Raw genomic sequence first — 25,640 nt, forward strand, 5'->3', positions numbered from 1 at the left:
CAGATCAAGGTTGTTATAGTATTGCATCTTTCATTATTTTGTGTTGACTTTTGAGGCTTCATTTTAGTTTTGTTTTATTAGTTTTAGAGTTTTTTATTGTAATATGGCGTAGTAAGGGCAAGATACAAAAAGCTCAGAAAGATTGTGGAAATAGCAGATCTATAAGTTCACAACGCGTTGTGAGCTTGTAGATCGTAAATTTTTGCAATGTTTTGACCATTTCAGACAACAGGACTTAAATCTGGCACAGCTAAAAAATATTGAAATAAGATTTAAAATCCACCCAAAATACTAGGCATATGCATGAAACATTGACAAAGATTAAACTAAAATGTTTTTTCAATTCAAATTTTCATTATTTCATTACTTTTAGTTAACTATAATAACCCAGGCCCCGGCAACCAGTGAGCTGACCACAATCATGAGCCAAACGCTCAGTACACTTTACGGTTCATTATTGCCTCATTGCTGTGTGTGAAATATGTGAGCATCAACAAGTTATGTCTCTGAAGTGTTGCAGAGCTCCCGGACCCACCTCGCTGTGTGACTCTCCCTTCAGTAAATCACCGGCTGACGCACGAAACTCCAGCACGCCCCCGTCATCCTCCATCTGCACCGACAGCCTACAGAGAGAGAAAACATGTACTGCGACTCACCCAGGCCACCTTTGAGCTCCATTTTCCGTGCCTCCGTTGGTATTTAAACTGGATGCACTGTTTCCCAATTAAAATGTCAAAAGCAACAGTGAGTGAGAGTGTATTTTCCTTACAGTGCAGGTTTAACAGCTGCTCGCAGATCCATTCTGACAGGCTCCAAATCTAGACCCTGAGCACGCTGAACTTTGCCTGGGATACAGGCAGCCATCTATGACACACACACACACACACCACTGTAACAAAACCCTTTCATAAAATTAAGCACGTTATATGAGGGTAATATATTATAAACTATTATGCAATGCATGCGTAGTAGTGATGTGCGGGTCGGGTTTTTTCATGACCCGCCCCGCCTCAACCCGCGACGGAACCCGACCCGCCTCAACCCGCCCCGCGAACCCATATATAAATCTATGGCTCAACCCGCCCCGCGACCTGCGGTGGGAATATATATATATATTATATAGCGCTCTTTTAAGTACCAAAAGTCGCTTTAAATGTCTACAGCAGCACAACATTGTCATGGGCTAAATAAACAAGCATATTGTTCAAAATATATATATATTTATTTTTTTGCGTGTGAGAGGGCTGACCCGCTCACCCGCAGCCCGCATAATTGCCTCTGAAATCCTGACTCCCGCTCATCACTAATGCGTAGTGTTTTGCTTTTCTAGTTTTCCAATTGTTACCTTAGAGTCCAGGCTCATGAAGCCCAGAGCCAATCCCACACATGTGGACTCAGAGACCGGACCTGATAAGGTCAAGGGGGTGAAGGACACGTGGATAGTGCTGCTGCCCTTCTTTGGAATCACCTGCACTTACAGAGAGTTCATACAGTATGTTATCGTAGGACGACGTAGAATCAGATATCGTTGCATCTTTAAGTGGAATTTGAAGCTCACTGAGAACTATCACTGAGCGATACATACTATTTGCTGTGGAGTGATGCAGTAGGGGTAGTCTGAGTCGTTACCCCTGTGAGGTCTGACATAGACAGAAATTAGCTTTTTGTTTTGATGCCACAGATGAAGCCTCTCGTCTTCCTCCTCCTCTTCCTCCTCCTCCTCTTCCCCTTCCCCTTCTATGTCCTGTAACCGACAGAGGGATGCAGTGTTCCATAGGTATGCTTTGTCAGGGTATTGTTTTTCTTGCGGTATATGTTTCAAACTGTTCAGTAAACTCACGCTCCGGGTTTGGAGGGACGAGGTGGTTCCTTCCGAGGCAGAGCTGTGTCTCCCGTCCCACGTCGGCGGGGTATTGTCATCTAGAAGCGCCGACATCCCACCCGCTACTTCATTGCCGTCCGCATCCTTGAGGGAAAAGGCTTCACCGTACGCCACCACCACATCCAACAGCTTCCCGTCATTTGGATCTATGTTATAAGTCTCCCAGTCCACGCGGATGTCTGGAAGACATCAAAAGGTAGGCTACATTTTGACACATACTGTATCACGATCATTTTGATATCAGCTGAGGGGATCTTTTATCGATCGTGTTCTTGTTTTTATATTTTTTTTCCTGAAAACAACACAAAAAAACATATTCCACCCACTTCTTTAGGGTGGGTGGGAACAGATTTCTGCAAAAAAAAACGCTCTGTTCCCATTGAAAAGCATTGGCAGATCCGCCCTCATAGGCAGAATAAAAGTTTCACCAAAACACCAAACACCAAAAGGGTTCACCAAAAGTAAAAGTACTCAATGTGCAGAATGTCCCATTTCACTAGTTCAAAATTTGTGAAATGGCCGATCTACTATTTTCAAATGGACAAAATATATATAGGGCTGAAGTGGTTAGTGTGTTTTGTTATAATAATCCAAATCTACAAAGTATAACTAGTAACTCAAGTTTTCAAATAATAGTAGTGGAGTAAAAGTACAATATTTTCCTCTGAGATGCAGTGGAGTAGAAGTAAAAGTATTGCAAATTGGAAATACTCCACTAAAGTAAAAATACGTCAAAATTGTACTTAAGTACAGTACTTGAGTAATAATAATAATAATAATAATGAATTGCATTTATATGGCGCTTTTCTAAGTACTCAAACTTACTCAAAGCGCTTTACAATGGTTCATTCATTCATACATACAGGGGGGGGGGGCATTGGGAGGTGGAGCGGCGAACAGTCGACGCCAGCGTCCCCACTTTTCCCACATTCACACACCAATGGTGGCAAGCTAGCGCCGACCGAATCATTGGAGGCAACGTAGGGTTCAGTGTCTTGCCCAAGGACACTTCGACATGTGGACAGGAGGAGTTGGGATTCGAACCGCCGACCCACGGATCAATGGACGACCTGCTCTACCTCCTGAGCCACAGCCGCCCTAAGTACATGACCTTAGTTACTTTCCACCACTGGTAGTGGGCAGGAAGGGTGTATTTATCCATGGTATACTCACCATAGGGGCTGGGATTGTTGACGCGAAGAGAACGAGACACTGTGTCTCCTCCCGATACATGAGTCCCAAACCTAATGAAATAAAGAGTTGATACAAACAGGCCAAATTCTAAGAAATTGCCACCTGATATTGCTCCTATTTGGAGCACTTTCTTCTCCAATATTATCATTATGGAACGTACTGTACGGTCGGTCCCTGGTTCTGGTTGTCCGGCTGTGGACCAATCATTTGGAAGTAGAGAGGACAGCCCGTCACGGTCATCTGCACAGAGATGAGCCTGGGCTCCAGGTCTCCCACCTGGGCCAGGGAAACACAAGGACATAGGACTGATTCCCCTACTGTTTATAATCCAAAGAGAAATACTGTGGGATATTACAATACACCAATTCACACAGTGTCAGTTTTCATTTAACTCCCAAATGGACCCTTCCATGTGGGCCTATTTTTACACACAAGGTTAACAACACGCGATTTTTACTGTGCATGATGTGAATTTTGATAGCCTGCTTTCTCCACTCTTTTCGCGTATTAGTAAACATGTTTTCCACAAGTGGCTCCATTCCTTTCTACAGATAAGCATACCATGCATATGAGACGATCTCTGTATTCGCCCCACATGTTAGTGTAGGCAGTGATGTCCATGGTCTGGGTCTCAAATGGTCCCAGTGTCCCATTGTGTGGCTGGACGTAGAATGCTGCACCTTTTCCATGAGCCAGCAGGCTGCTCACAAAGTCTGCCAACGGATCACAGTATTAAAAAAAAACTTGTTTGCTGCAACAGAAATTAATTTGAAAAACAAAACACAAAAAAACAACACCACTATTCCATACCCTCGTGTGCTCTCTCTTCTATTTTCCTTGCTTGAACAGAGTGAAGTGGATTCTTGCTGTATGTGGATCTGTGATCATTAAAGTGCAGGCAGTTACCTTTACATAACAGTTCAGTCATCACACCAAAGATTAACCACATGAACCCTATAGTGTCCGTAATCTGGGCAGGTTATACTCATAATTGACGAAACATTCAGTGAAAATAGCCGATGTACAAGGTCACAACGTGTCGCATTCTGACATGGTGTGGGCTTAAAGATCGGATATTTTCACTGAAGAGATTTAGTGTAGAGGGGAAGGAGAGGGCCACGGTCAGACCCCTGGCCGAAGTATAGGCTTTAAGTGCCACCTTCAAGCCACACCTAGCCTACCTTTTCTGGTGCTGCTCCTTTGGTTGTGAGGTGGAGGGAGCGTGCCCAGTGAAATATTCTGCCTCTATAGTGAAAGGAGCAGTGATAGCAGTGTGATTGGTGATCGTTATCTGCTTGGTGACGGCTCTCTTCAAGACGACATCGTCTCCAAAGTCCAGCCCCAATGATGATGAGGAGTCTTGATCATCTGTGGCAGAGCTAGAAAGGTAAAGAACAGTGTTGAAGGTGACAATGATTCAGTTCAAGTGGTCGCAACAAGCTCAGAGCTCGTCACTTCGTGCCACGCTATGAGCTTGTAGATCTGCTATTTTTTTTAAATCGTGAAGATTTGTGACAAATCTTTGAATATTTATATTTTTAAAGACAGTGAACATTTATAACTCTTTGCTTCTGGGGGTCCCTGAAACATAATGTTTTGAGATGGGGGTCTGCGGCCAAATACATATAATTCTGGGGGTCCTTGACATGAAAAAAGTTTGAGCACCCCTGATATAGCAACATAAGTTTTTCAGAAAACTGTTAGGATTTAGAAGACATTTGTAGAATCGGATCCTCAGGTGTTAATGGGTCACAGTGCAGAAGATAAACAGTCAACACACCGGACGCTGGGCAGCGAGTAGGACACACTGAGTCTCTTGGCCTTGGAGTAGAAGCCCAAGACAACGGGAGCGTCCATGCCCTTCACCTCACAGACAGCTGCCACCTCTGTCAGTTCCAACTGCAGAGAGCAAATGGAGGAACATGTACCATGAATAAAAAGACAATAACATAGTAGCAGCACAAAAAAAAGAAAACCCATAGCATACGTATCCCCAAGAATCCCAGACACTGTGACAGAACCAAACCTAATGTCCAGTACACTGTACAGGACATTAGGTTTGTTGTTTTTAATGGAATTTCTTAGATTTTTTTTTATTTCTTTAAATTCATGAAATTCAATATCATCATCATGTATTTAACTCAAGACCATGTTCACATGGAGCACAGATTTATTTTTGGCTACTTTTCTCTTGAGAAATGTTTGAAATGTCTTTACATTTCTGAAAATGTTAGTAGTAGACAAAAGAAAAAGGGATTGAAAAGGGATGACCCATAACAATGGGTCCGTGACCCAAACATGGGTTCCGTACCCACTTTGGGAAACAGTGGTCTAGACTCTACATGACATGTAGCACAGACAGCGTCATATAGAGAGTCGTCTGTGCTACATTGCATGCTGCTCATCGTGCGCGCATTGGGACTTACGTGTGTGTGAGGGGTGAAGGTAACAGTGATGTCCATGCTGGCGTTGGGCCCCAGAGTACCAGAGGATGGCTCGAAACTAGCTGTGCACCGAGAGGCCTGCTCACCCTGGAGATGAGACTGGTGCAGAAAAACAAAAGACTTCTCTAATAAGCAAGTATCTAGGATGTTTGGGGAATACTTTGGAGAGTCATGATTTTAAATAGATCAGCGGTTCATATAAAGGTTAGCTTGCAGTCTATGACCTCGATTGTTAACCACTTTCAACCCTGCGATGCTATTTCTTTTACATTTTTCGAAAAATTGTTGTGTTTGGACAATTTTGAATAATTTATAATTTTATAACACAAATCTTCTCTTCTGGGGATACCTGGCAAAAACGTTTTCAGATGGGGGTCCGCGACCAAATACATATCAATTCAGGGGTCCTTGACTTGAAAAAGTTTGCTTAGTTCTCGAAGTGGAAAGAGCCATAAGACACCTTTGAGAAGGTAGTGTATAGCATAAGCATACCGTCCAGGTGAACGGGGCAGGGAGCATGGTCTGGTTGAACAGGGTGACCACTCCCTGGGCAGGAACCCCCGTGTAGAGCTCAGAGAAGACCAGCTCACAGCTCAGCAGACACACCTGAGGGCGTTGGACATCTGCCTGCACCGACAAGTCACTACGTATGGAACAAACAAATCATGAAATAGATTATATAATAAGGCTTAAGGGTGCTTCCCTCAAGCGTATCCATTTTATTACTGATTTAAGTCACATTGCGTTGACTATCGTGGTATGACATGGCATGGGAGTGTGTGTGATCCACTCGCTCAGAGTTAAATTGGAATTTACAGTCTAGACTGGGGTCCCAGAGATTAAAAAAACGAAACATTACTATCAAATGGGGGTCTGTGACCTAATCTATATCAAACAGGGGGTCCTTCAATAACTGGTGTAGTTAAAGCTGCGGTGTCCTACTCACCATCCAGCTCCGTTGTCCACTGCCAGCTCCAGCACAGAGTCAAAGTGCTGACAGGAATGTGGCCTGAAGAGGACGTCTACACCGCAGCGGCCCATAGGGGGCAGCACACCTCCACATGGCTCCACGGACATCTAATGCACCAACACAGAGCACAGACACAACACTACTGTCAACCTAGATCACCTGGTGAATGGGAATAGATCACGCCCCCAGAACCCAGTGGTTTCATTGAAGCCAATTGAACATGCTGGCCATTTGAGGTATTGCAGGTGTGGCCAATGTATGTGAACGAGCCCATGGGGCTTCAGTGACGTCACTGGAGCCCCAAATAGGCCGCGCCCATCACATTTTCCAATACGTTTCCAACCCGGAAGAAGGGTTCAATTGAGCCCATGCGCTGGGTGAGCAACTCAATGCAAGTGGATGGGAGCCGATATCCGGTGCCCTCTCTATTATTTTTAACTCTATGGAATAGATCCATGTATCAGAACACTACAGCACGCTACTGTAAAACTAAACCACAGTGGTGAATGGGAATAGATTTGATTGATTGTAATTCTTTATTAGTAATAAATGTAAACAGCGTGTGGTACAGTATTAAAGCTAAAAAATAATTTTATAACACAAATCTTCTCTTCTGGGGATCCCTGACAAAAACATTTTCAGATGGGGGTCCGCGACCAAATACATATCAATTTGGGGGTCCTTGACTTGACTGGTCATGATTCACCAGGACCCTGGATGGCTTGAGTCTAGGCTTAAAATTATTGATAACAATATTTTTGGAAATCTCTATGGGAAAAAATGCATTGGCTTTTTTGGAGTGGACATGTCAGAGTTTAAATACGTTATGCATCTCTCTTTGCCCACACTATAGCATGTGCGTGTCACAGACTACATCCTGCTCCTCGCTAACTACTCCGACTGTAGGTGCAGCTGAGCAGGAAACGAAACCTGTGGCTGCGGGGCCCCTTTACTGTCAAGGTATGTGATGCTCTCCTATGGCTGGGACAGTATGTGAAACCGTTTGTGGTTAAGAGAAGGAGAAACTAAACGCTAGAAAGAGCGTAGGTTGCCGAAAAGGTAATAATATACAGTAGGCTGATACAAAAGAATACAAAACATAGTTAAATCTAAGGTCAACTAATGGTCAACTAACAGGTGCAAAGACTACTCAGACAGTCTGCGAGGGCCCTGAGACACTGGGTACGTACGTGACAAAAAACATACATTCACATGCACTAACATGCACACGCTGTCCTTGGGTTAAAAGTTCATTAGACAAAAACATAAGGTCAACATAAGGCCAACAGACAGAGTACAGAGTTACAAACAGACAGAGTACAGAATTACTGTTAAATCTGTTTCAGCTGTGTAAACCCTGGCCTTACCGTATACTTTTGAATTGCTGTTTTATACTCCTACCTATTGTGTCATGTTATTGTCTCCGCCAGGCCGAAAGGCATGGCGAGAGAGTATGTTTTGCCCCCTGTCCGTCCGTCCGTGTGTGTGTCCGTCCGTCCGTGTGTGTGTCCGTCATTCTGTCATTTTGTGTACAGCTAATCTCCGGCACCGTTGGCTTGATCGCAGTGAAACTGTGCACACACAGTCCCTGCATGCCAGAGCAGAACCTCTGCCCCAAATTTTTTAAATTATTATAGCGCCACCAGGAGGCCGCTTTTTGCAAAACACATTTCTTGACAGTACTCCTACAGATTTTATCCAAACATCACGCAAATCAGTACACAGTATCTCTATAGTCATGTGATCAACACGGATCTGTCCAATTTTCCATATTTCATCCTGATTGGCTAAGGTTGGCTTCCAAAGTTTGCAGGATTGCTCCGTTTTCAACAAAATGCCTCAAATCATGAACGCAGCTTGCGATTTCCGTGAGATTTCACACGCACATTCCCACTAGGCCGAGGAAGAAATGCCATTTGAAAATGTTCAAATCAACCTCATGGTCGCGCTATAAATGGACGATTTGTGTTTTTAACTATAACTGCACCGATCTGCATGAAACTTTGCACGCACACTCCCTAGAGGCCAAGGAAAAACAACTGACCAGCATTTTTCACATTTGCCTTTCATAGCGCCACCAGGAGGCCGACTTATGTAAAACAATTTTTTTTATATTAAGCCTTCAGAATCTATCCAAATTCAAATCCAAAGAGCACTACATTGAAGAACAAATGTCACCCTTTTAACATTGCCCTATTATAGCGCCACCAGGAGGCCAATTTTGAAACACTTTTCTTTTTTATATTACTCCTACAAATTCAAACATCATGCAAATCGGTACACATATAGTCAAGTGATCAAGATGGTTCCGTCCAATTTTTCATATTCCATTGGCTAATTCCGAACATTGCTGCCCCACAATAACCTACCTGACCTGGCGGAGACCTGTGCTCCGAGGAGCACTTTTTCTAGTTTACTTATGTTTTGTCATGTTTTATTTGCTTTGCGACGCATTTTCAAAAGATTTGTATACATTTGAAAACTTGAAATGGGACATTCTGCACAATGAGTACTTTTACTTTTGGTACTTTAAGTACATTTTGATGCCAATACTTTTGTATTTTTACAAAACATTTTGAATTCCGGACTTTAACAGAGTATTTCTATATAGCAGTATTAATACTTTTACTTAAAAATGTGAGTACTTTTTCCACCACTATTTACCACTGTACCTGTGGGGGATGGTGAGGTCTGCTCCTCCTCTCCTCCAGGGTCCAGGAGGCCTCCACCTGGGTGATGTTAGTGAGGAGCACCGTGGCCTGGGCCTCCTCCCCCAGGCTCAGCAGCCCCAGGTCCAGGCTGGGGACACTGAGAGTCACCCTGGGACCCTGGCCATTAACCACACATAACAAGAGCACAGCTCAAACAGTGAAAAACACTGCACTGCAAAAATTAATGTGCACAGTATTACAAACCAGTGCAAACATTTTCATGTCAGTATTATAAACCAGTGCAAACATTTTCATGTCAACTGCGGACCTTCATCTGAAAGACTTTGTGCCAATGTTTGTGTTGTTAACCCATTCAATCTGGGAACGCATCTATCATTTTAGATTTATTTGGCTATTCAAAAAATAGCAGATGTACAAGCTCATAGCACGGCAAGAGTGCGCGCTATGAGCTTGTAGAGCTGCAATTAATTGTTTTAATCGTGAAAATGTGTGCAAATCTTTAGATATATATATTTCTTAAGGCAAACATATGTAAAATATTTTGTTCCAGGAACCCCCAGAGGCAAAGATTTGAGTTACAAATGTTCGCTTTAAAGATATATATATTCAAAGATTTTCCAAAAATGTCACGATTTTTCAAAAATAGCAGATCTACAAGCTCACAGTGCGGCACTCGGTGCCGCGCTATGAGGTTGTATATCTGCTATTTTTAAATAGCCAAAGAAATCAAAAAATTACAGAGATGTGTTCCCGGATGGAATGGGTTAAGGATCTTTTTTAAATATTTCAAAAATTTAAATATGTTTTGAGAATAGCCGATCTACAAACTCACAATGCGATGCGTCGTGAGCATGTAGATCGGCTATTTTCAAATAGCCTAAAGTAACAAATATACATGGTACAACTTGTGTAATGGGTCCCTCACTCCTCACTGGCTCTTACCTTGAAGGTGACATCCACAGCCAGAGTGACGGGCGTGTGGTGATGTTCCACGTGACACAGCAGACCGGACACAAGCCTCTCTGGTCGGCCTCCGGTCACCGCCAGCTCCAGATCCACACACTCATTCATCTCTGAACCAAAGAAAAAACAAACATTTTCTTTGTGGCAGAGAGCAGGCCTTGTTAAGTTAAGGGATCTTTATATAGACAACATATTCTGTAGCTTCAGCGAACTGTGTGAAAAGTTTAACCTCCCAAATTCTCATCTGTTCCGATATTTCCAGGTTCGAAACTTTGTGAAAAATAATAACTCCTCCTTTCCAAATGCTATCCCCAATTCTTTAATTGACACAGTTTTGGACATCTCCATGACGGGGAAAGGTTTAATTTCAAAGGTTTACACCTCAATTTCTAGTCATACAGTAATTTCTTTGGACAAAATTAAAACAGATTGGGAACATGAACTGGGCAGGGTTATAGATGATGAACTGTGGGAGGAGGCCCTAATGAGAGTGAATGACAGTACATCATGTGCTAGGCTGAACCTAATACAATTTAAAGTGGTGCACCGTATTTATTTTACTAATCTTAAACTTTCTAAAATATACCCAAGTATCACAGACTCCTGTAATAGATGCCATATGTCCCCAGCAAATATGACACACATGTTTTGGTCATGTCCCCGCCTACAAGGCTACTGGACTGCCATTTTCAAACATCTTGCTGAAGCTTGGAACATAGAGCTGTCACCAGGTGCAGAGATGGCGTTGTTTGGAATTTGTCCAGATCATCATCATATTGGAAGGGGTATGAAGCAGAATCTTGCCTTTATATCTTTATTAGCAAGAAGAAGGATACTACTGGAGTGGAAATCACCACTGGCCCCTAAAGCATCTGTATGGCTTAAAGACCTCATGATGTACCTAAACTTGGAGAAAATTAAATTTAATCTGAGAGGATCACCGGGAAAATTTGACCAGATTTGGAGCCCTATGATTGAATATATAACTAAATTAAAGACGTTACAGGACAGATAAAACAAACACCGTCATCGACACATTGACAAGCTCTAGGTTAGTATGCTAAAGGAAGAAAATAATGGAGTCCTACTTTTCTTTTTTGTATACACTCCATATGTACCATGGGGAGGGTTAGCGAGGGAAATCATAATACATATGAACTGATTATTCTTTATTTTTATTTTATTTTTATTTTGAGTTAAATGTATGTTTATGTTACATGTTTGAATGTTGTATGTTGTATGTGGGATGGGGGGGGGGTAGATGTAAGGGCACAAAAAAAAACAAAAAACTTTTGACATCCTATGGCAACTGTATTCTCATGTATGTGCTGGTCAAAAGCAATAAATACACATTTAAAAAAAAAAAAGAAAAAAAAAACATCAATCACAAACGAGTCGCCCAGTAAACTTGAAGTACCTTCATGTACGTGTAGATGGGACTATTTATGCATCATATCTTGGTATAATATGCAATGTACCTATTTCGCCAGTGGGGGGCACAACTTCTATTATGTGGCAGTCGCTCATCCTGTCCCAGTGAAAGCAGATGGAGGACTTGCTGTGATTCCACATCTTTCACACAAAGACACAACGAGACAATATGATGGAGTGATTTCTGAAATAAGACCATCTCTAACCAAACATATGTATTAACATTAATGTTTGTAATGTAATTGTATGTTAATGACTGCCAGTGGCCTACAATACCCTGAATTTCCTGTGAGTGGTTGTGCCGATGAAGAGTTCCCCAGGGATGTGAATGGCGTAGGGCTCCAGTAGGACCTGATGAGCCTCCGTGGATCCCTTCACCTCTATTTCCATGACAATGACATCGTTCACCGTGCTCAGGGGCTGTGACGAGCTAGAGAAGAGAATGCAGAAACAATAACGATTTTTGGAAATTGAACAAAATCATTAGAAGGCAGGAAAGGACACTATTTTATACTTTGTCATACGCCGGTGAAGTGCAAAAATAGCTAAAATAGCTGATCTACAAGCTTGGATAGTTTTGCAAAAAATAAATATCTACAAAATTTGAACATTTTTGAAAATGCCCAAAATATGTGATGTCAAAATACAATGCAATGTCTCTTGTGGTGACATTTTCTTATTGCCATGCCTATACAGTGTTGAAGGAACTTTACCTGGTCTCACTGCACTCCGAGGGCAACTGTGGGATATCCCTCAACACCAGGTGACAGACACTGTGGTGATCCTTCAGCTAAAGATAACACAGGGGAGGTGAATGGTGTTTTAGGTGTGTGCGCGTGGAATGCAAAGAATGTTTTGTAAACACTTGTATTACGTATACAGTACAGTACATGTACAGTTTTTTAGACTCCGTGGAAGGACTGTTTTTAGACTGTGTGAATAAGATACTGTACATGATATGATATTGCCCAGCAAGGAGTCCTCAGCAGCATATACAGACTATTTCACTTTTTTAGAGTTCACAAGTCTAATGGCTTGGGGAAAGAAACTCTTGCAACAATATACATACCAGTATTATACCAGTGTTCTAAAGTCACCTGAAGATTACCATAACCTATAATACAACTTCTTGCTAGGAGTGTAGCGTCCTCTCTGTACCTCTTTGGGAAAGTAGGTAAACAAGAACTCGTGGTCCTGGCCGGCGCCCAGAAGGCCCGTTGCGGGGCTGACACAGAACACGTCATCTGTGGCCGGGTGGAAGTGGATGTGGGAGGGCTCCAGGGCCTCCCCTGGCAGCAGTGGCTGCAGGTTGGGCTGCATGATCTGCCAGTGGAACGGCAGCTCCAAGTGACTATTAGAGAGAGAGAGATGGAGAGACACAATGAGGAGGAGTGATACAGATCAGTGGCTCTCAAACATTTCGGTGTCATGGACCCCCAAATTGATTTATTGGCCACGGACCCCCATCTGGAAAAAAGATTTGCCGGGGACCCCCATAAGAGAATATTTGTGTTGTTAATGTTTTGAAATGAAAACAATTTTTTCTACAAAATTGGCTATTTTTGAATAGCTGAAGTATGCTTGAATAAAATTGAAGCTGCTGAGCAAGAGCAGTGTGAGGGATTTTTCCTCATGAATATTTCTTCATGAATGGTCAACAGCTGAAGTATAAAATGGGGTTAAAGTGGTTCAACTGATTTTAATGCTTTATTAACTATTTTTGCTATCGGGACTCCCTGGAAATGCGGTCCCCAGACCCCATTTCGAGAACTAATGCATTATAATCTGGGGGTGGATTGGTACGAATAAGAGAAAAATTGCCACCATGTGAATATGATCTATGAGAATGAGAGAGAGAAAGAAAAGCTCTTTGTGTGCGTGTGGGTGTGTGAAAGAGAGGGAGAGAGAACTTCTGTCTGAGAAAGTTTCATATGCACATTTGAGCGTGTGCTTTTTCTGTGTGTGAGTGTTGTGGTGGAACGCCGCAATCAGGGTTGCCATGTCCGCTTATTAAAAGCGACTATATATGAGCTTGTTTTTCTGTAAAGTTGCTTGTAAATATTCGTAGTTGCGTTTTTTTGGGCTTGTTTCTAAAATAGTTGCTTATTTTGGCTTGTTTCCTAATGTTGTTTAAACCAGTGGTTCTTAAACATTTTAATGTAAAGGACACCTAAATTAATATGTATTTGTCCACAGACCCCCCACCCTTTTTGAAAATATTTTGTTCCAGGGACCCCCATCCAAGATTTGTGATAAAATGTCTCAGAAATATTCAAAGATGTTCACATCTTCTTCAAGAGATCTATAAGCTCACAACGCGTCGCCATGCGATGCGTTGTGAGCTTGAGATGTACACTACAGTATAAAGGTTTAAAGTGCTCATGTGACCTAGTTGGCTGCTTAATTCTCTCACAAAATCTGGCAACACAGACCGCAATCCAAAGAGGTAAGGGAGCATGACACGGTCACAACAACGCTGTGAACAAAATTAGTGGTGGAGGAAGTACTTTACGTAAATAGGGAAAAGAAAATACTCAAGTAAAGTAAATGCGCTGCTCAACAAAACAGAAACGTACGTGTTGTTCCTAATGACAAGCGTCTTGTGCTGCAGAGAGTGGGGATTACAGGGGCTGAACCGGACGTAGTGCTCGGCTGTGAGGTCATGCAGCTCCCCCACACTGTGCTGCTGTTTCTCACCAGATACACACACCAGCTCCAGAGCAATCAGCTGACCCTCGCCTGACACACACACACACACACACACACACACACACACACACACACACACACACACACACACACACACACACACACACACACACACACACACACACACACACACACACACACACACACACACACACACACACACACACACACACACACACACACACACACGTACGTTAGAGTGCAATGAATCCACTTGCCCTTATACTACAGCAGTGGTTCTCAAACTATTTTTTTTATTTCAAGGATCTCCATAACTCTGAGAGCGTACATATGGAACTGTAAAGGGTCCATTTGGTTCCATTTGTACACTCTCAGAGTTACAGACCTGGCTGTATGGGTCCATTTGGTTCCTTGAGGTCCACTCAGGTCCACTCTGAGAACCACTGCACTACAAGATGCTATTTTATGATTCATTTGTAAGTTTTATACATTTTCTATTATGACACAACATACTTTGAGAAGAAAAATATGTCCGGGCGCACACTGTGTGTCAGCTCCCAGGAGAAAACTTTATTAACCCATTAAAACCAGGAAAGCATTGTGTCATTTTAGATTTGAGCTATATAGCAACATACGTTTTTCAGAAAACTCTTAGGATTTAGAAAGCATTTTGTTGCTGTCGGGCAGAAACCTCTTATCTCCATACTCTTAACTTTTTGTGTTTTTTTTCCGCAAATTAACGCCCTACTTGATCTACCGCTTCACACAAAAGCATCAAAAGTAGCAGATCCACAAGCTCGAAACGCGGAGCGAAGCGACGCGTTTTGAGCTTGTCGATCTGCTACTTTTTATGCTTTTGAATTTGAATGCTGAAAAGTAACTCTTTTCCTCAGGTCTCAGGTCTTAATGGGTTATGGACTATAGGACAACGTTTCGACCGCAACCGCAAGTCTTCATCGGGTCGAAACGTTGTCCTGCAAGACGATGAAGACGGAAAAAAAAGACAACTTCATGCTTCTTCACCTTGAATGGTCATGTCTTTAACCTGGCAGTTGTCACACACGACAGTGAAGACCTGAGAGCTCTTCTCAGAGTTGCTGGGAAAGAAGACCACCTGGAAACCACAGCAGAATAAAAAAAAGACAGGGGCCAGTAGAGAAGCCATATAAATATTACAGGTGTGTGAGGTTGCAGCGAAAAAAACAGCCCCACAAAGCCACGGTGCAGTTTTTGGACACACTTTTTTATTTGTCAAATCAGCCTTCATGATTTTGGGGGATAAATAATTACCTCATGAACAGAAATACAATTAGTGCAATATCACTTATATACCGATAATAATAACCCAGTTGGCAGGCCAATTGTAACACTTTTTTGGGGGTAATTTGATTCTTTGTGTGGTTACTGTAGCCTGAATCACTAGCCACAGGCATTAAAAAAAAATATGCTCTGGCGTTTCACTCCATTATTCATAATGAGTAATGGAGTGAAACGAAATGAAAATTCAGGCTGAGTGTCAGGCTATGGTTACTGCACTTTGGCTTTGGCAACAGGCGGCCCGTGGGCCAGATCTGGTCCACCAGCTGCCAGCATCTGTCTCTAACATTGTTTGTAAATAATTTACAATATCTGACTGATAGACGGGACCCACATAAAGTAGGCTATATAATATCTAGAGAGAGTCAACCTCCACCTGAAGAATGTTTATTATACTCTTATCCATGTTGAGAGTGAATGACAGGCACATGAATCACTGTGGCGCTGAACCCCTCACAGTGAAACCAATAGGTAGGATGTGAAGTTAACCACTTAGTCAGAAACAGACGATCTACAAGCAGACAACGTGTCGCAATGAAGACATTTTGTATAGAGGGACAAAAGTATGCACCAAGTACAGAGCACACAGGTCCAGTTTATAAGTACTGTAGGGGTTTAAGTCATAAAGTATACAATGGCTCTGCATTGATTAAACCTTGTAGGAAATATGCAAAACCAGATATATTTGCAGTGCTCTGGAAGCCTCTGTACTGTAAAAGGTTAAAGTATATCGGTGAATGACAGGCACATGAATCACTGTGGCACTGAACCCCTCATAGTGAAACCAATAGGTAGGATGTGAAGGTAACCACTTAGTCAGAAATAGACGATCTACAAGCAGACAACGTGTCTCAATGAAGACATTTTGTATAGAGGGACAAAAGTATGCACCAAGTACAAAGCACACAGGTCCAGTTTATAAGTACTGTATATAGGGTTTAAGTCATAAAGTATACAATGGCTCTGCATTGATTAAACCGGGTAGGAAATATGCATAGTTCTCTTTTCATTCCTTTGTGAATGTTCTGTTTTCACTGTCAACTTTCATCTTTAGGCTTTTGGACAAATAAATAAAAACAGTTTCACACGCCTTAAACAATATACACTGTTTCCTCCATATCTATGAGGAGACCTTGAACAATGAATGAGCTCTTGTTTGAAAAGGAGGATGACAGTCTGTCTCCAGATAAAATGTTCTTTTTGTTAAAGGTTAGGGCAACAGATAAAGGACAACTTCTGATATTTAAATAGTAGTCCATTATCTAAACAATATCAGTTTGTTTTTTCATGTAATCATGTGGAAATGACTTACAAGTTAAGTAAGGTTTGAAAAGATGACTATACAGGTAGCAGAATGGATACTGGTAGAAGCTGCTGGATGTACATACTGTATTGGCCTATAAATGAATATTGTAAATGTCTAGCATTCAAAACCAGATATATTTGCAGTGCTCTGGAAGCCTCTTTACTGTAAAAGGTTCAATTATATGTACAGTATATCGGTGGATCCAAGTATATGTTTATAGGGATTTTAGGTGAGTTGACCAGGGTGGACGTCTTCCACTCGTGACATCACAAAAATGACTTAATTTGGGATTATTGAATGTTAGGGGATGGGGCAGATTTAGCGTTTCAAACTCCTTTTTCCAACATTCCAAAAATGGGCCCATTGTTTGGGAAACACTGACCTAGAGCCACTGCTGGCCCCCCAGGGGCCCTTGGGGTGGTTCCAGGGGGTCCCCAGCAAAATGTGTTAATATAGCGTCACAATCATTTCAACCACTTTAAACATATTTTATACTTTGGCTATTCAGAAATAGCTATACAAGCTCATAGATCTGCTTGTAGATCTGCTATTTTGAAAAATCTTGAAGATTTGTGCAAATCTTTTGAATACATATTTTTTAAAGCGAACATTTTTAACACAAATCTTTGCTTCTACTGGGGGGTGCTTGGCACAAACTCTTTTCAGATGGTGGTCTGAGGCCAAATACATATCAATTTGGGGGTCCTCCTTGCCTTGAAAAAGTTTGAGAATCACTGGACTAGAGCCTCTGGGAAGTTGGGAACCTCTGTTAACTGTCCAACATTCCACTCAAACTCACCTCCACTAAGGTGGCCTGACCAGGCTGCAGCTCAAACAGCGAGGGGCTCACAGCGAACGGCGGCTGCTCCGCGAAGCAAGCCGTTACCACCGACTATGAATAGAAGAAAATGACAAACCGACCATTAGAGTGGTCAAACACAACACGCGACCGCAAAGGATGTTAGCTCATGTATTTTTGGTATCGCAGGGTGGTTATTAAACCGTAATGTTGTGTTTCTCGGTCTGCCGTGTCATTGCTATGAAAACACAATGAATTATCTTAGCATTATATGCGTCCCGTGGAGATTTACCCGCAGGTTAGAGGCTGGCCACTGACTCTTCGGTATGATGCAGAAGGTACCGGCGCTGAGGCCATCGTTACGGCACTGGAGCTCCACAAACTTCACGCCTCCTACCAGGCAATAGCCACAGTCCAGGAACCTGGGTACTGGGCATCAATAATACATAATGGGATAAGCGGAGAGCAGCGACAATATTACATCATGTATTCCAGTGTTTCTCAAAGTGGGGTCCAGGGCAGTGTTGCCAGATTTTATTTGAAAATAGCAGATCTACAAGCTCACAACGCGTCGCGACGCGTTTTGAGCTTGTAGATCGGCTATTTTCAAATAGCTGATGCATTATGTTTAAAGTGCTGATGTGGCTCATAGTCGCTTCTTTTGGGCTTGTTTTCCTAGACCCCGTTGCTTGTTTCTCTCACAGAATCTGGCAACACTAGTCCAGGGTCCCTCTGGGCCTTACAGGTTTGTAAAGGTTATCACAGGTCCATTTGGTTACATTTGTGCACAAAGGGTCCTTGAAATCAAAACATTTCAGAACCACTGATGCATTCTTTTATAAAGCAATGTTCTGTGAAACAGTAACGATCGGAGGGATAATAAGGGTACAAGGAAGGAGACTCACGGGTGAGTACTGGAGGGGGTCGTCGGGCCTTGATGGGCACCAGGAGAGGGTACCGAGCCTGGGTCTCCACCACTATGAAGTCTTCATATTCTGCTAGGGAGTCTGGAGCGAAGCGCACCGTGTACTTACAGCTCATCCCCGGGGCGACAACACCGCCCACGCCGGGGAATCTGCCTGCCAGACAGCAGCTCACTGTTAATCTTTTCTCCTTATGTTAAATCAGCGTATAGCTCTTACATTCAGGGTTTTGAACAACGCATCATCACCTCACACTTAAGTGTCTGTTACAGTAGGTGGAACCAGTATGCCCATACAGATTCAGGCTGTGGCGCGAGAATGCCGCAAACCACTGACTGCATTCCGGGGATGTTATGAGTATATCTGTCAAAACACTCTGGCGTTCCTCTTCGATTTAATCACTGATGACCATTTATGGAACGGCATATTTAAACAGGATTTCCTCTACTCGTCTTTTTTCAGGATCAAAAGGCAGAACTCACCCAGACCGATGGAAAAATATGGAGTGGTAGGAGGGATGACTCTCACGTGGCGGCTGGTGGCCGTCAGGTTCTTCAGCTGCACTGTAGTCTGAAGGAAAGAGAGAAAAGAAGACAGAACATTAAGTGATGTCAGGAATTATTAACAAAACGAGACAAGACAAGGCACGCTGTAGCTCCTACTCCTCTGTCCTCATCCTCCTAGATCTAGACCTATCCGCAGCATTTGACACAGTCAACCATCAGCTTCCCCTAGACACCCTTTGTGACCTTGACATCACTGGGACGGTACTCAAGTGGTTCTCCTCCTGTCTGACTGGTTGATTCTACTACATGTAGGTCTTTCATCCCTCCATACCCTCTTGACCAGAGTTCCCCAAGGGTCTGTACTTCTTCCCCTAATTTTTTCCATCTCTCTTCATAAAACTCTCTTATCACTGAAGACACTCAACTGTTTAACTCCTTCCCTCCCTTTGCCACACAGGTTGAGCAGCACATCCATGCAAGTCTGGCTGACATCTCAGTGGATGTCTCCCCACCAACTGAAGCTCAAGGCAGACAAGACTGAGCATTTTCTCTTCTTCTTTGGAAAGTCTTGCCCTCTGCAGGATCTTTCCATTTCAAATCGACAAGACTCTGGTGGTTCCTGTTTTGACTGCCAAGAACCTGGGAGAGGTCCTGGATAGTCAGCTGTCCTTCAAGGTACACTTTACAACATCCGGAGGATCAGACCCTTCCTCACCAAGGAGTCTGCGCAGCTTTTTATCCAAGCCTCAATCATCTCCAGGCTTGACTATATCAACTCCCTCCTCCCGCTGGTCTGCCGACATGCTCTCTCAAACCCCTACAACTGATCCAGAATGTTGCTGGCATGACTGGTCTTCAACCTCCCTAAATTCTCACATGTCTACCCCATACTGCACTCCCTTCACTGGCTTCCGGTCGCATCCAATTCAAAACACTGCTGATGACCTACTGTACAAGGCAATCAAGGGCATGACACCCCCTTAACTTCAGAACAAGATCCACCCCTACACACTGGTCCATAACCGCTGAGGATTCTAGACACTTCTCCCTCCTGGCTCCCAAGTTCTGTAATGCCCCCCCCCCCCCCCCCCCCGTCAGGAATGCAGACTCACTCCCAATTTTCGTGACAGTCTCAAAACTCACCACCTCAGCCCCCATCACTCCTCATTCCTTAGATCATATCGTGTTGCCTATTTTTGATAGATTCTAGTTATAATATGAATCTCCAAGTGCTACAAGGGTTTAAAAACATGGCATAAAAACAGCAAAGGCAACCAAACAATTACATGGGACCCTCCTAAGCTAAAGGGTCAAATTAAAAACTAGGTAAAAACAGGGCATAGGAAAAAAAAAGGCCTAAGAATAATTAAGAAAACGCTTTGTTAAAAAGGTAGGTTTTTAAGTCTATTTTTAAAAGCATCAGTGGACTGTGGTGCTCTCAGGTGTTCAGGGAGGGCATTCCAGTACTATTGTACTGTATGTTATTTAGATCGATACATATACTGTTTGCTTGTCCAATGCAGTATGTTATTGGCAGCATTATTGTAGACAGATGCTAGGTTTGATGGTATCATAGTTACTTTGTATCATTTCTTTGAACTCTATCGATGTTGACTGGGGTTCTTGCCACTTACTCCAATCTTACACTTTGTAAGTTGCTCTGGACAAGATTGTCTGCTAAATGCCTAAATAGTAAACAGTATAGAGATATCTTGTGTGGAAGTGGAAGATTTTGCCTAAAAGGGTGGCACTAGAGGAAAGACCATAGAGGGTCACCAAATTCAGCAGGGTTTATCCGGGGATCATGGAGGTGCACAGTAAACTCCATGGCAATGCAGCCATTAGTGTCAGACCTTGGACGTGGTACTTAGTATGTACTGTATAACTCTACTATAGTTCTTTGTCTGATAGAATCAGACAAAACAAAGAGCCTCTATATTGATGATGGATAGCTGTCATTCTGTTTTTACATAATTGCATGCTTATATGTGCAGTCATGTCGATGTGAATGACACTGTTGAATGACATTGTGCCTGAATTCCAATAAATATGAAAAAAGAAAAAAAGAATCAGACAAAACATGAACTTACCTCATACACTTGTCCGACAGTATAACTAGTGAAGACCACTACTGATGGATTTGCTAGAAAGACAGGTATGGGTTCATTTGTGGAGCTGTCAGGGAGACAAAAAGAAACAGGGCATTGTCTTAAAAAATAATGACACAGGTAATGCATATAAGAGGATGCGCGCCCATATTTCCTGTATTACTTTGTGAACTGAAAACACAAGGTTAGGAATAAGTTTAGGGTTAGGCATAGTTTTACTGAGGTTATGTTTAGGAATAAAGTTAGGTTTAGGCATAGTGTTACTGAGGTTACGTTTAGGAATACCCATGGCAACCTTTCCGAGGTCGCCGGATTTGACCGGGGGTGAACGTGTTTTGGGGCAAACGTTCTTGTATTCGCCCCCACTGCCCCCATACCCGTGATTTCAACATTTTCCCCCCTAACTCTTTTTTTGGCAATATAGACCACCGTCTTTAGTTGAGTTTCTGCATTCTTATTGGGTAACATTATTTATTTATTTTACATATTTTCCTCTTTTTCCCACAAGGTCAGAAATTCGACATTGGGCCTATTAAATTAGCACAAAAAAGGTCTCAAATTAGCAAAAATACATCAAACTTTGAATGTACTCCACCTCCCTCACATTATTTTTAACACAATTACGTATCAACCCCCTGATTCAAAGAGACTTATTTCACATGGTAGATTTTTTATCACAGCATGTGTGAATCAATCTCCTGCATTTGAAAAGAGAGACAAAGAGATCTTGTTACAACAATTAGTGATGAAAGATGGGAAATGTATCTTAGCTATTCACGGTTGCGCTATGAACTCCAGACCACCAATTGGTTCAATTTAAGGTAATTCACAGGCTGCATTTTTTTCCTGTACTAAAACTGCACTCATTTTATCCTTCTGTATGCCCACAATGTAACTGCAGCAGAGGTCACTTTGGGACATCTCCTTTGGACGCGTCCCAAACTAACTAAAGTTAGTTATAGTTAAAGCGGAATTATGTAACTTCTACCAACCCCGGATTTGAACCCGGTTGCTTGCTTTGCTTGTTGATAAATTTAATCTTGTGAAGATCCTGTGTCTGTAGGTGAGACATGACCTGGCTTTGACACGATCTAAATGTCTCAATAGAAGAGCAGGGAGACAAAATACAACCATCCAGATTGTATAAGTTATATTGAACATACTCTACTTGTGTTTATTAGAACGACTAGTTGATCTGGCCAAGCCGTGCAGTGACCTCCGGGAATAGGCCGGATGACGACCATGACCTACTGCCAGGCATTCAGAACATCGCCGGGCCATGTGGCCTACTGCCAGCAAGAAGAGACAGCACAACAGCAGAGCCATCAAAACATCACCGACGCTGCAATGGCGTCAAGATGGCTGTGGATCAAGCGGGGGGAATCCATGACCACACAAGCTACTTAGGCACAAGCCGGGCCCTGATCAACCCCGGGTATACGACAGTATATCAACACCCCAGATTCTTATTGTGCTGCTCTAGGTGGGTCTTAACATTTCTATCTCCAACACAAAGCAATACAATATGTCAGTGGTTCTCAACCTTTTCAGACCACGACCCCCCTAAATAACCATATTTGAACTGGGAACCCCCCCACCCTGAGAAGCACTTGGAATTGTAGGAGTTGAGGCATTACATTTAGTTTGACTTGTTCCATAGAAAAAGGTGAAAATAGACGATCTACAAGCTCACAGAGCTGGTAGATCAGGTATTTTCACAATTGACAATTTGGCCAATGTAGCAATGTTTGACCAGTTTGTTGATTACTTTTGATGCAGTAATGGTCTTTTTTCATTCTTTCATTTTTATCTATTTTATTAAGGTATTAAAAATGTCTTGAAAGTCCTTAAATTGTCACTTTACTGTCATCTGGGGACCCCCCCCAAATCATGTGGGGAGAACCTTGGTTGAGAACCTTGCAAAAAGGAATATTGTAACCCTCTGGAGAGGAATAGAGGTGCCCTCTTTTAAAACGTGGCTAGCAGAAATGACTAATCTGTTACTGTACATAGGGAAAGGATAAGATATGTTTGCACTCTTTGATAGTATGTGTGTCTCTCCTGACGAAAACAGCTTAAAGTATTGATGAACATAGGTACAGTCCCTTAAAGTATCTATATATCTACATATCTATGGACTCATAAAAAGGGTATCATGTAAGAGCAGTATTTTGTATTTGATTTGATTCTGTAGCTATTTTATTGTTGATATTATTATTATTATTATTATTATAAATACTAGACCATACCCGTAGGGGGATATGAGCACCCAAGCCCCGGTGAAGGGCGCAGGCGAAAGTACAGACCTTGCTGCTTATTTCTCGCACGAAACCTGGCAACGTCATCTCCCATTGTTTGACACATAATGGCTAATAAAAAAAAGAGATTTGATGAAATTGAGAAACGGGCTTCGCAGTTAAGTTCAGATGGTAATGGGCAATGGCTGTGTGCAAAATCAGATCAAGTGCTCCAGCCAGGAGAAACGGGCACGCACCGAGACACACACCGAGACACCACCGAGGCCACAGAGGTTACTAGAATTATAGGAGGATAGGAGGATAGGAGGATAGGAGGATAGGAGGATAGGAGGATAGGAGGAGGATAGGAGGATAGGAGGATAGGAGGATTATAGGAGGATAGGAGGATTTCCTTTTTTGCTATTACTGGGAGGGAGGGGATACATGTTTCTGTGTGAATGTACTGTACGTATGTTTGTGATTTTGTTGAAAGTTCTCAGATTAATTAGCTACAATAGCTACAAATTTAGCCTCTTAGTACTGGAGGATTACAAAATAACTGAAAAGGAACAGAATTTTGACAGTCTAAAATTAAATACTTTTTTGATAACAAGTGCTAATACAGCACTGTGGACAAATTATTACCTTGAGGTTTGTACAGACAGGTTTGTGAACAGTACGTTGTTTCAATATGTGAACAATAGAGATAACATGTACCAGGGCAGGAATTCCATGGCCAATGTGCCCCCATATTTTGGCCTTTTTTGCTAAATAAATGGCACTTTTTATTTATCTATTTATTGTTGTTAATCCCTTAAGTTAAAATCAATGTTTTCTTGGACTTAAATCATTTGATGGCCTTGCAGTGGGCCTTTGCACCCTTAAAGAAATGGACAGAACCAAAGGCCAAGTTGCCTTGCCCCTAAGATTATGAAATTCCATAACTAATAAATACATACAGTACATGTGCACACATACAGTATATACACACAGATAAACATGGAAAATGCATGGAAAATACATTCATACATATGTATTAGCACACACACACACACACACACACACACACACACACACACACACACACACACACACACACACACACACACACACACACCTTCACATGGAAAAACATGTATAGCTGTTATGCATGGCTGCTGACGTGAATTAAGCTTAACTACATTAGCTTTGACACGTACATATTCAATGCAACCAATGTTACCATAACGAGTTGTTTGACCAAAATAAGGAAGGAATGTTGAGGGTCGGATTAAAACAAATTGTACACAACATGTGCTGCAGAATGCACAAAGTGACATATGTAGCATTCATGGCGGTATTTTCTCAGCAGCGGACGGTAAAGCCTTCTGCTGACGAGCCACAACTGGAGAATACGCCACCAGAGTTGTGGTCAACAGTGTGTGTCAACACTGGAAACAAGAATCGGCCTCTTTGTTAAACCCTCTCAGTGGTGGAAAGTAACTAAATACATTTACTGTATACTCAAGCACATACCACTAAAACTCAAATATATACTATGGCTATTTGAAAATAGCCGATCTAAACGCATCGCTCACAACGTTCAACATTTTGAACAATTTCAGTACTTTTACTTTGGTACGTATATTTAAACATTTTTAATACAGACCTTTTACTTGTAACAGAGTATTTTTATACTGTGATATTCGCTACTTTTTGCTGAGTTCTTCTTTCACCACTGAACCCTACTAGCTTCATGAACTATCCTGATTGCATGATATGGCTTGTTTATGCAGCCTCTCCTTATCTGTGTATACAGCAAGTCCTGTCTTTGTGGAGAGGACATAATATTTGGAAATAATTTGTCGTGTTGATAGGCTTAGAGGACTGGATTGACATATGGCTGCCACACATAAGCAGAAAGCAGAACATGAGCCAGGAGGTTTATTGTATCACAGTGATCCATTTGAAAGTCAATTTAGGTAGTAAAGTCAATTTAGTCTAGTCAAGTACATTTCAGTTTGTACTTTCTAAGACATCATAAAAGGAGGCTGATGAGGTCAACCACACCTGTCTGGCACTCATATACAGTATGTATATCTACAGTATATCTCTCTATAGATATTGGCCTTCCCACATTATTGGCCTTCCCACACCCACACTCTCTGATATGAATGATAAACCCATCACACGCTTTAGCACTCACAATAGTACCGTCACTTTACTATCACGCCATCTG

General features: G+C 42.2%; 1 protein-coding gene across 1 annotated transcript in view; it reads right to left on the reverse strand.

Annotated features, from left to right (window-relative positions):
• Positions 1–25,640, reverse strand: part of dlec1 (DLEC1 cilia and flagella associated protein) — a gene marked incomplete at its 5' end in the record, with an annotated part of 34,234 nt that overhangs the window by 2,124 nt on the left and 6,470 nt on the right. The window contains 27 exons of the mRNA XM_080417454.1: positions 536–623; positions 770–864; positions 1,346–1,468; positions 1,586–1,722; positions 1,837–2,061; positions 3,056–3,126; positions 3,237–3,352; positions 3,638–3,789; positions 3,887–3,954; positions 4,258–4,455; positions 4,857–4,975; positions 5,503–5,619; positions 6,013–6,163; positions 6,467–6,597; positions 9,163–9,318; positions 10,105–10,235; positions 11,604–11,697; positions 11,833–11,986; positions 12,270–12,346; positions 12,715–12,907; positions 14,133–14,295; positions 15,250–15,340; positions 17,649–17,741; positions 17,941–18,077; positions 18,554–18,727; positions 19,054–19,141; positions 21,168–21,252. Coding sequence (XP_080273580.1) covers positions 536–623; positions 770–864; positions 1,346–1,468; positions 1,586–1,722; positions 1,837–2,061; positions 3,056–3,126; positions 3,237–3,352; positions 3,638–3,789; positions 3,887–3,954; positions 4,258–4,455; positions 4,857–4,975; positions 5,503–5,619; positions 6,013–6,163; positions 6,467–6,597; positions 9,163–9,318; positions 10,105–10,235; positions 11,604–11,697; positions 11,833–11,986; positions 12,270–12,346; positions 12,715–12,907; positions 14,133–14,295; positions 15,250–15,340; positions 17,649–17,741; positions 17,941–18,077; positions 18,554–18,727; positions 19,054–19,141; positions 21,168–21,252 — 3,427 coding nt within the window. The remainder of the gene's footprint in view (positions 1–535; positions 624–769; positions 865–1,345; positions 1,469–1,585; positions 1,723–1,836; positions 2,062–3,055; positions 3,127–3,236; positions 3,353–3,637; positions 3,790–3,886; positions 3,955–4,257; positions 4,456–4,856; positions 4,976–5,502; positions 5,620–6,012; positions 6,164–6,466; positions 6,598–9,162; positions 9,319–10,104; positions 10,236–11,603; positions 11,698–11,832; positions 11,987–12,269; positions 12,347–12,714; positions 12,908–14,132; positions 14,296–15,249; positions 15,341–17,648; positions 17,742–17,940; positions 18,078–18,553; positions 18,728–19,053; positions 19,142–21,167; positions 21,253–25,640) is intronic.

Source organism: Gymnoscopelus braueri (assembly GCF_963280865.1).
Source record: "Gymnoscopelus braueri genome assembly, chromosome: 21".
In the NCBI taxonomy this organism is placed as follows: domain Eukaryota; kingdom Metazoa; phylum Chordata; class Actinopteri; order Myctophiformes; family Myctophidae; genus Gymnoscopelus; species Gymnoscopelus braueri.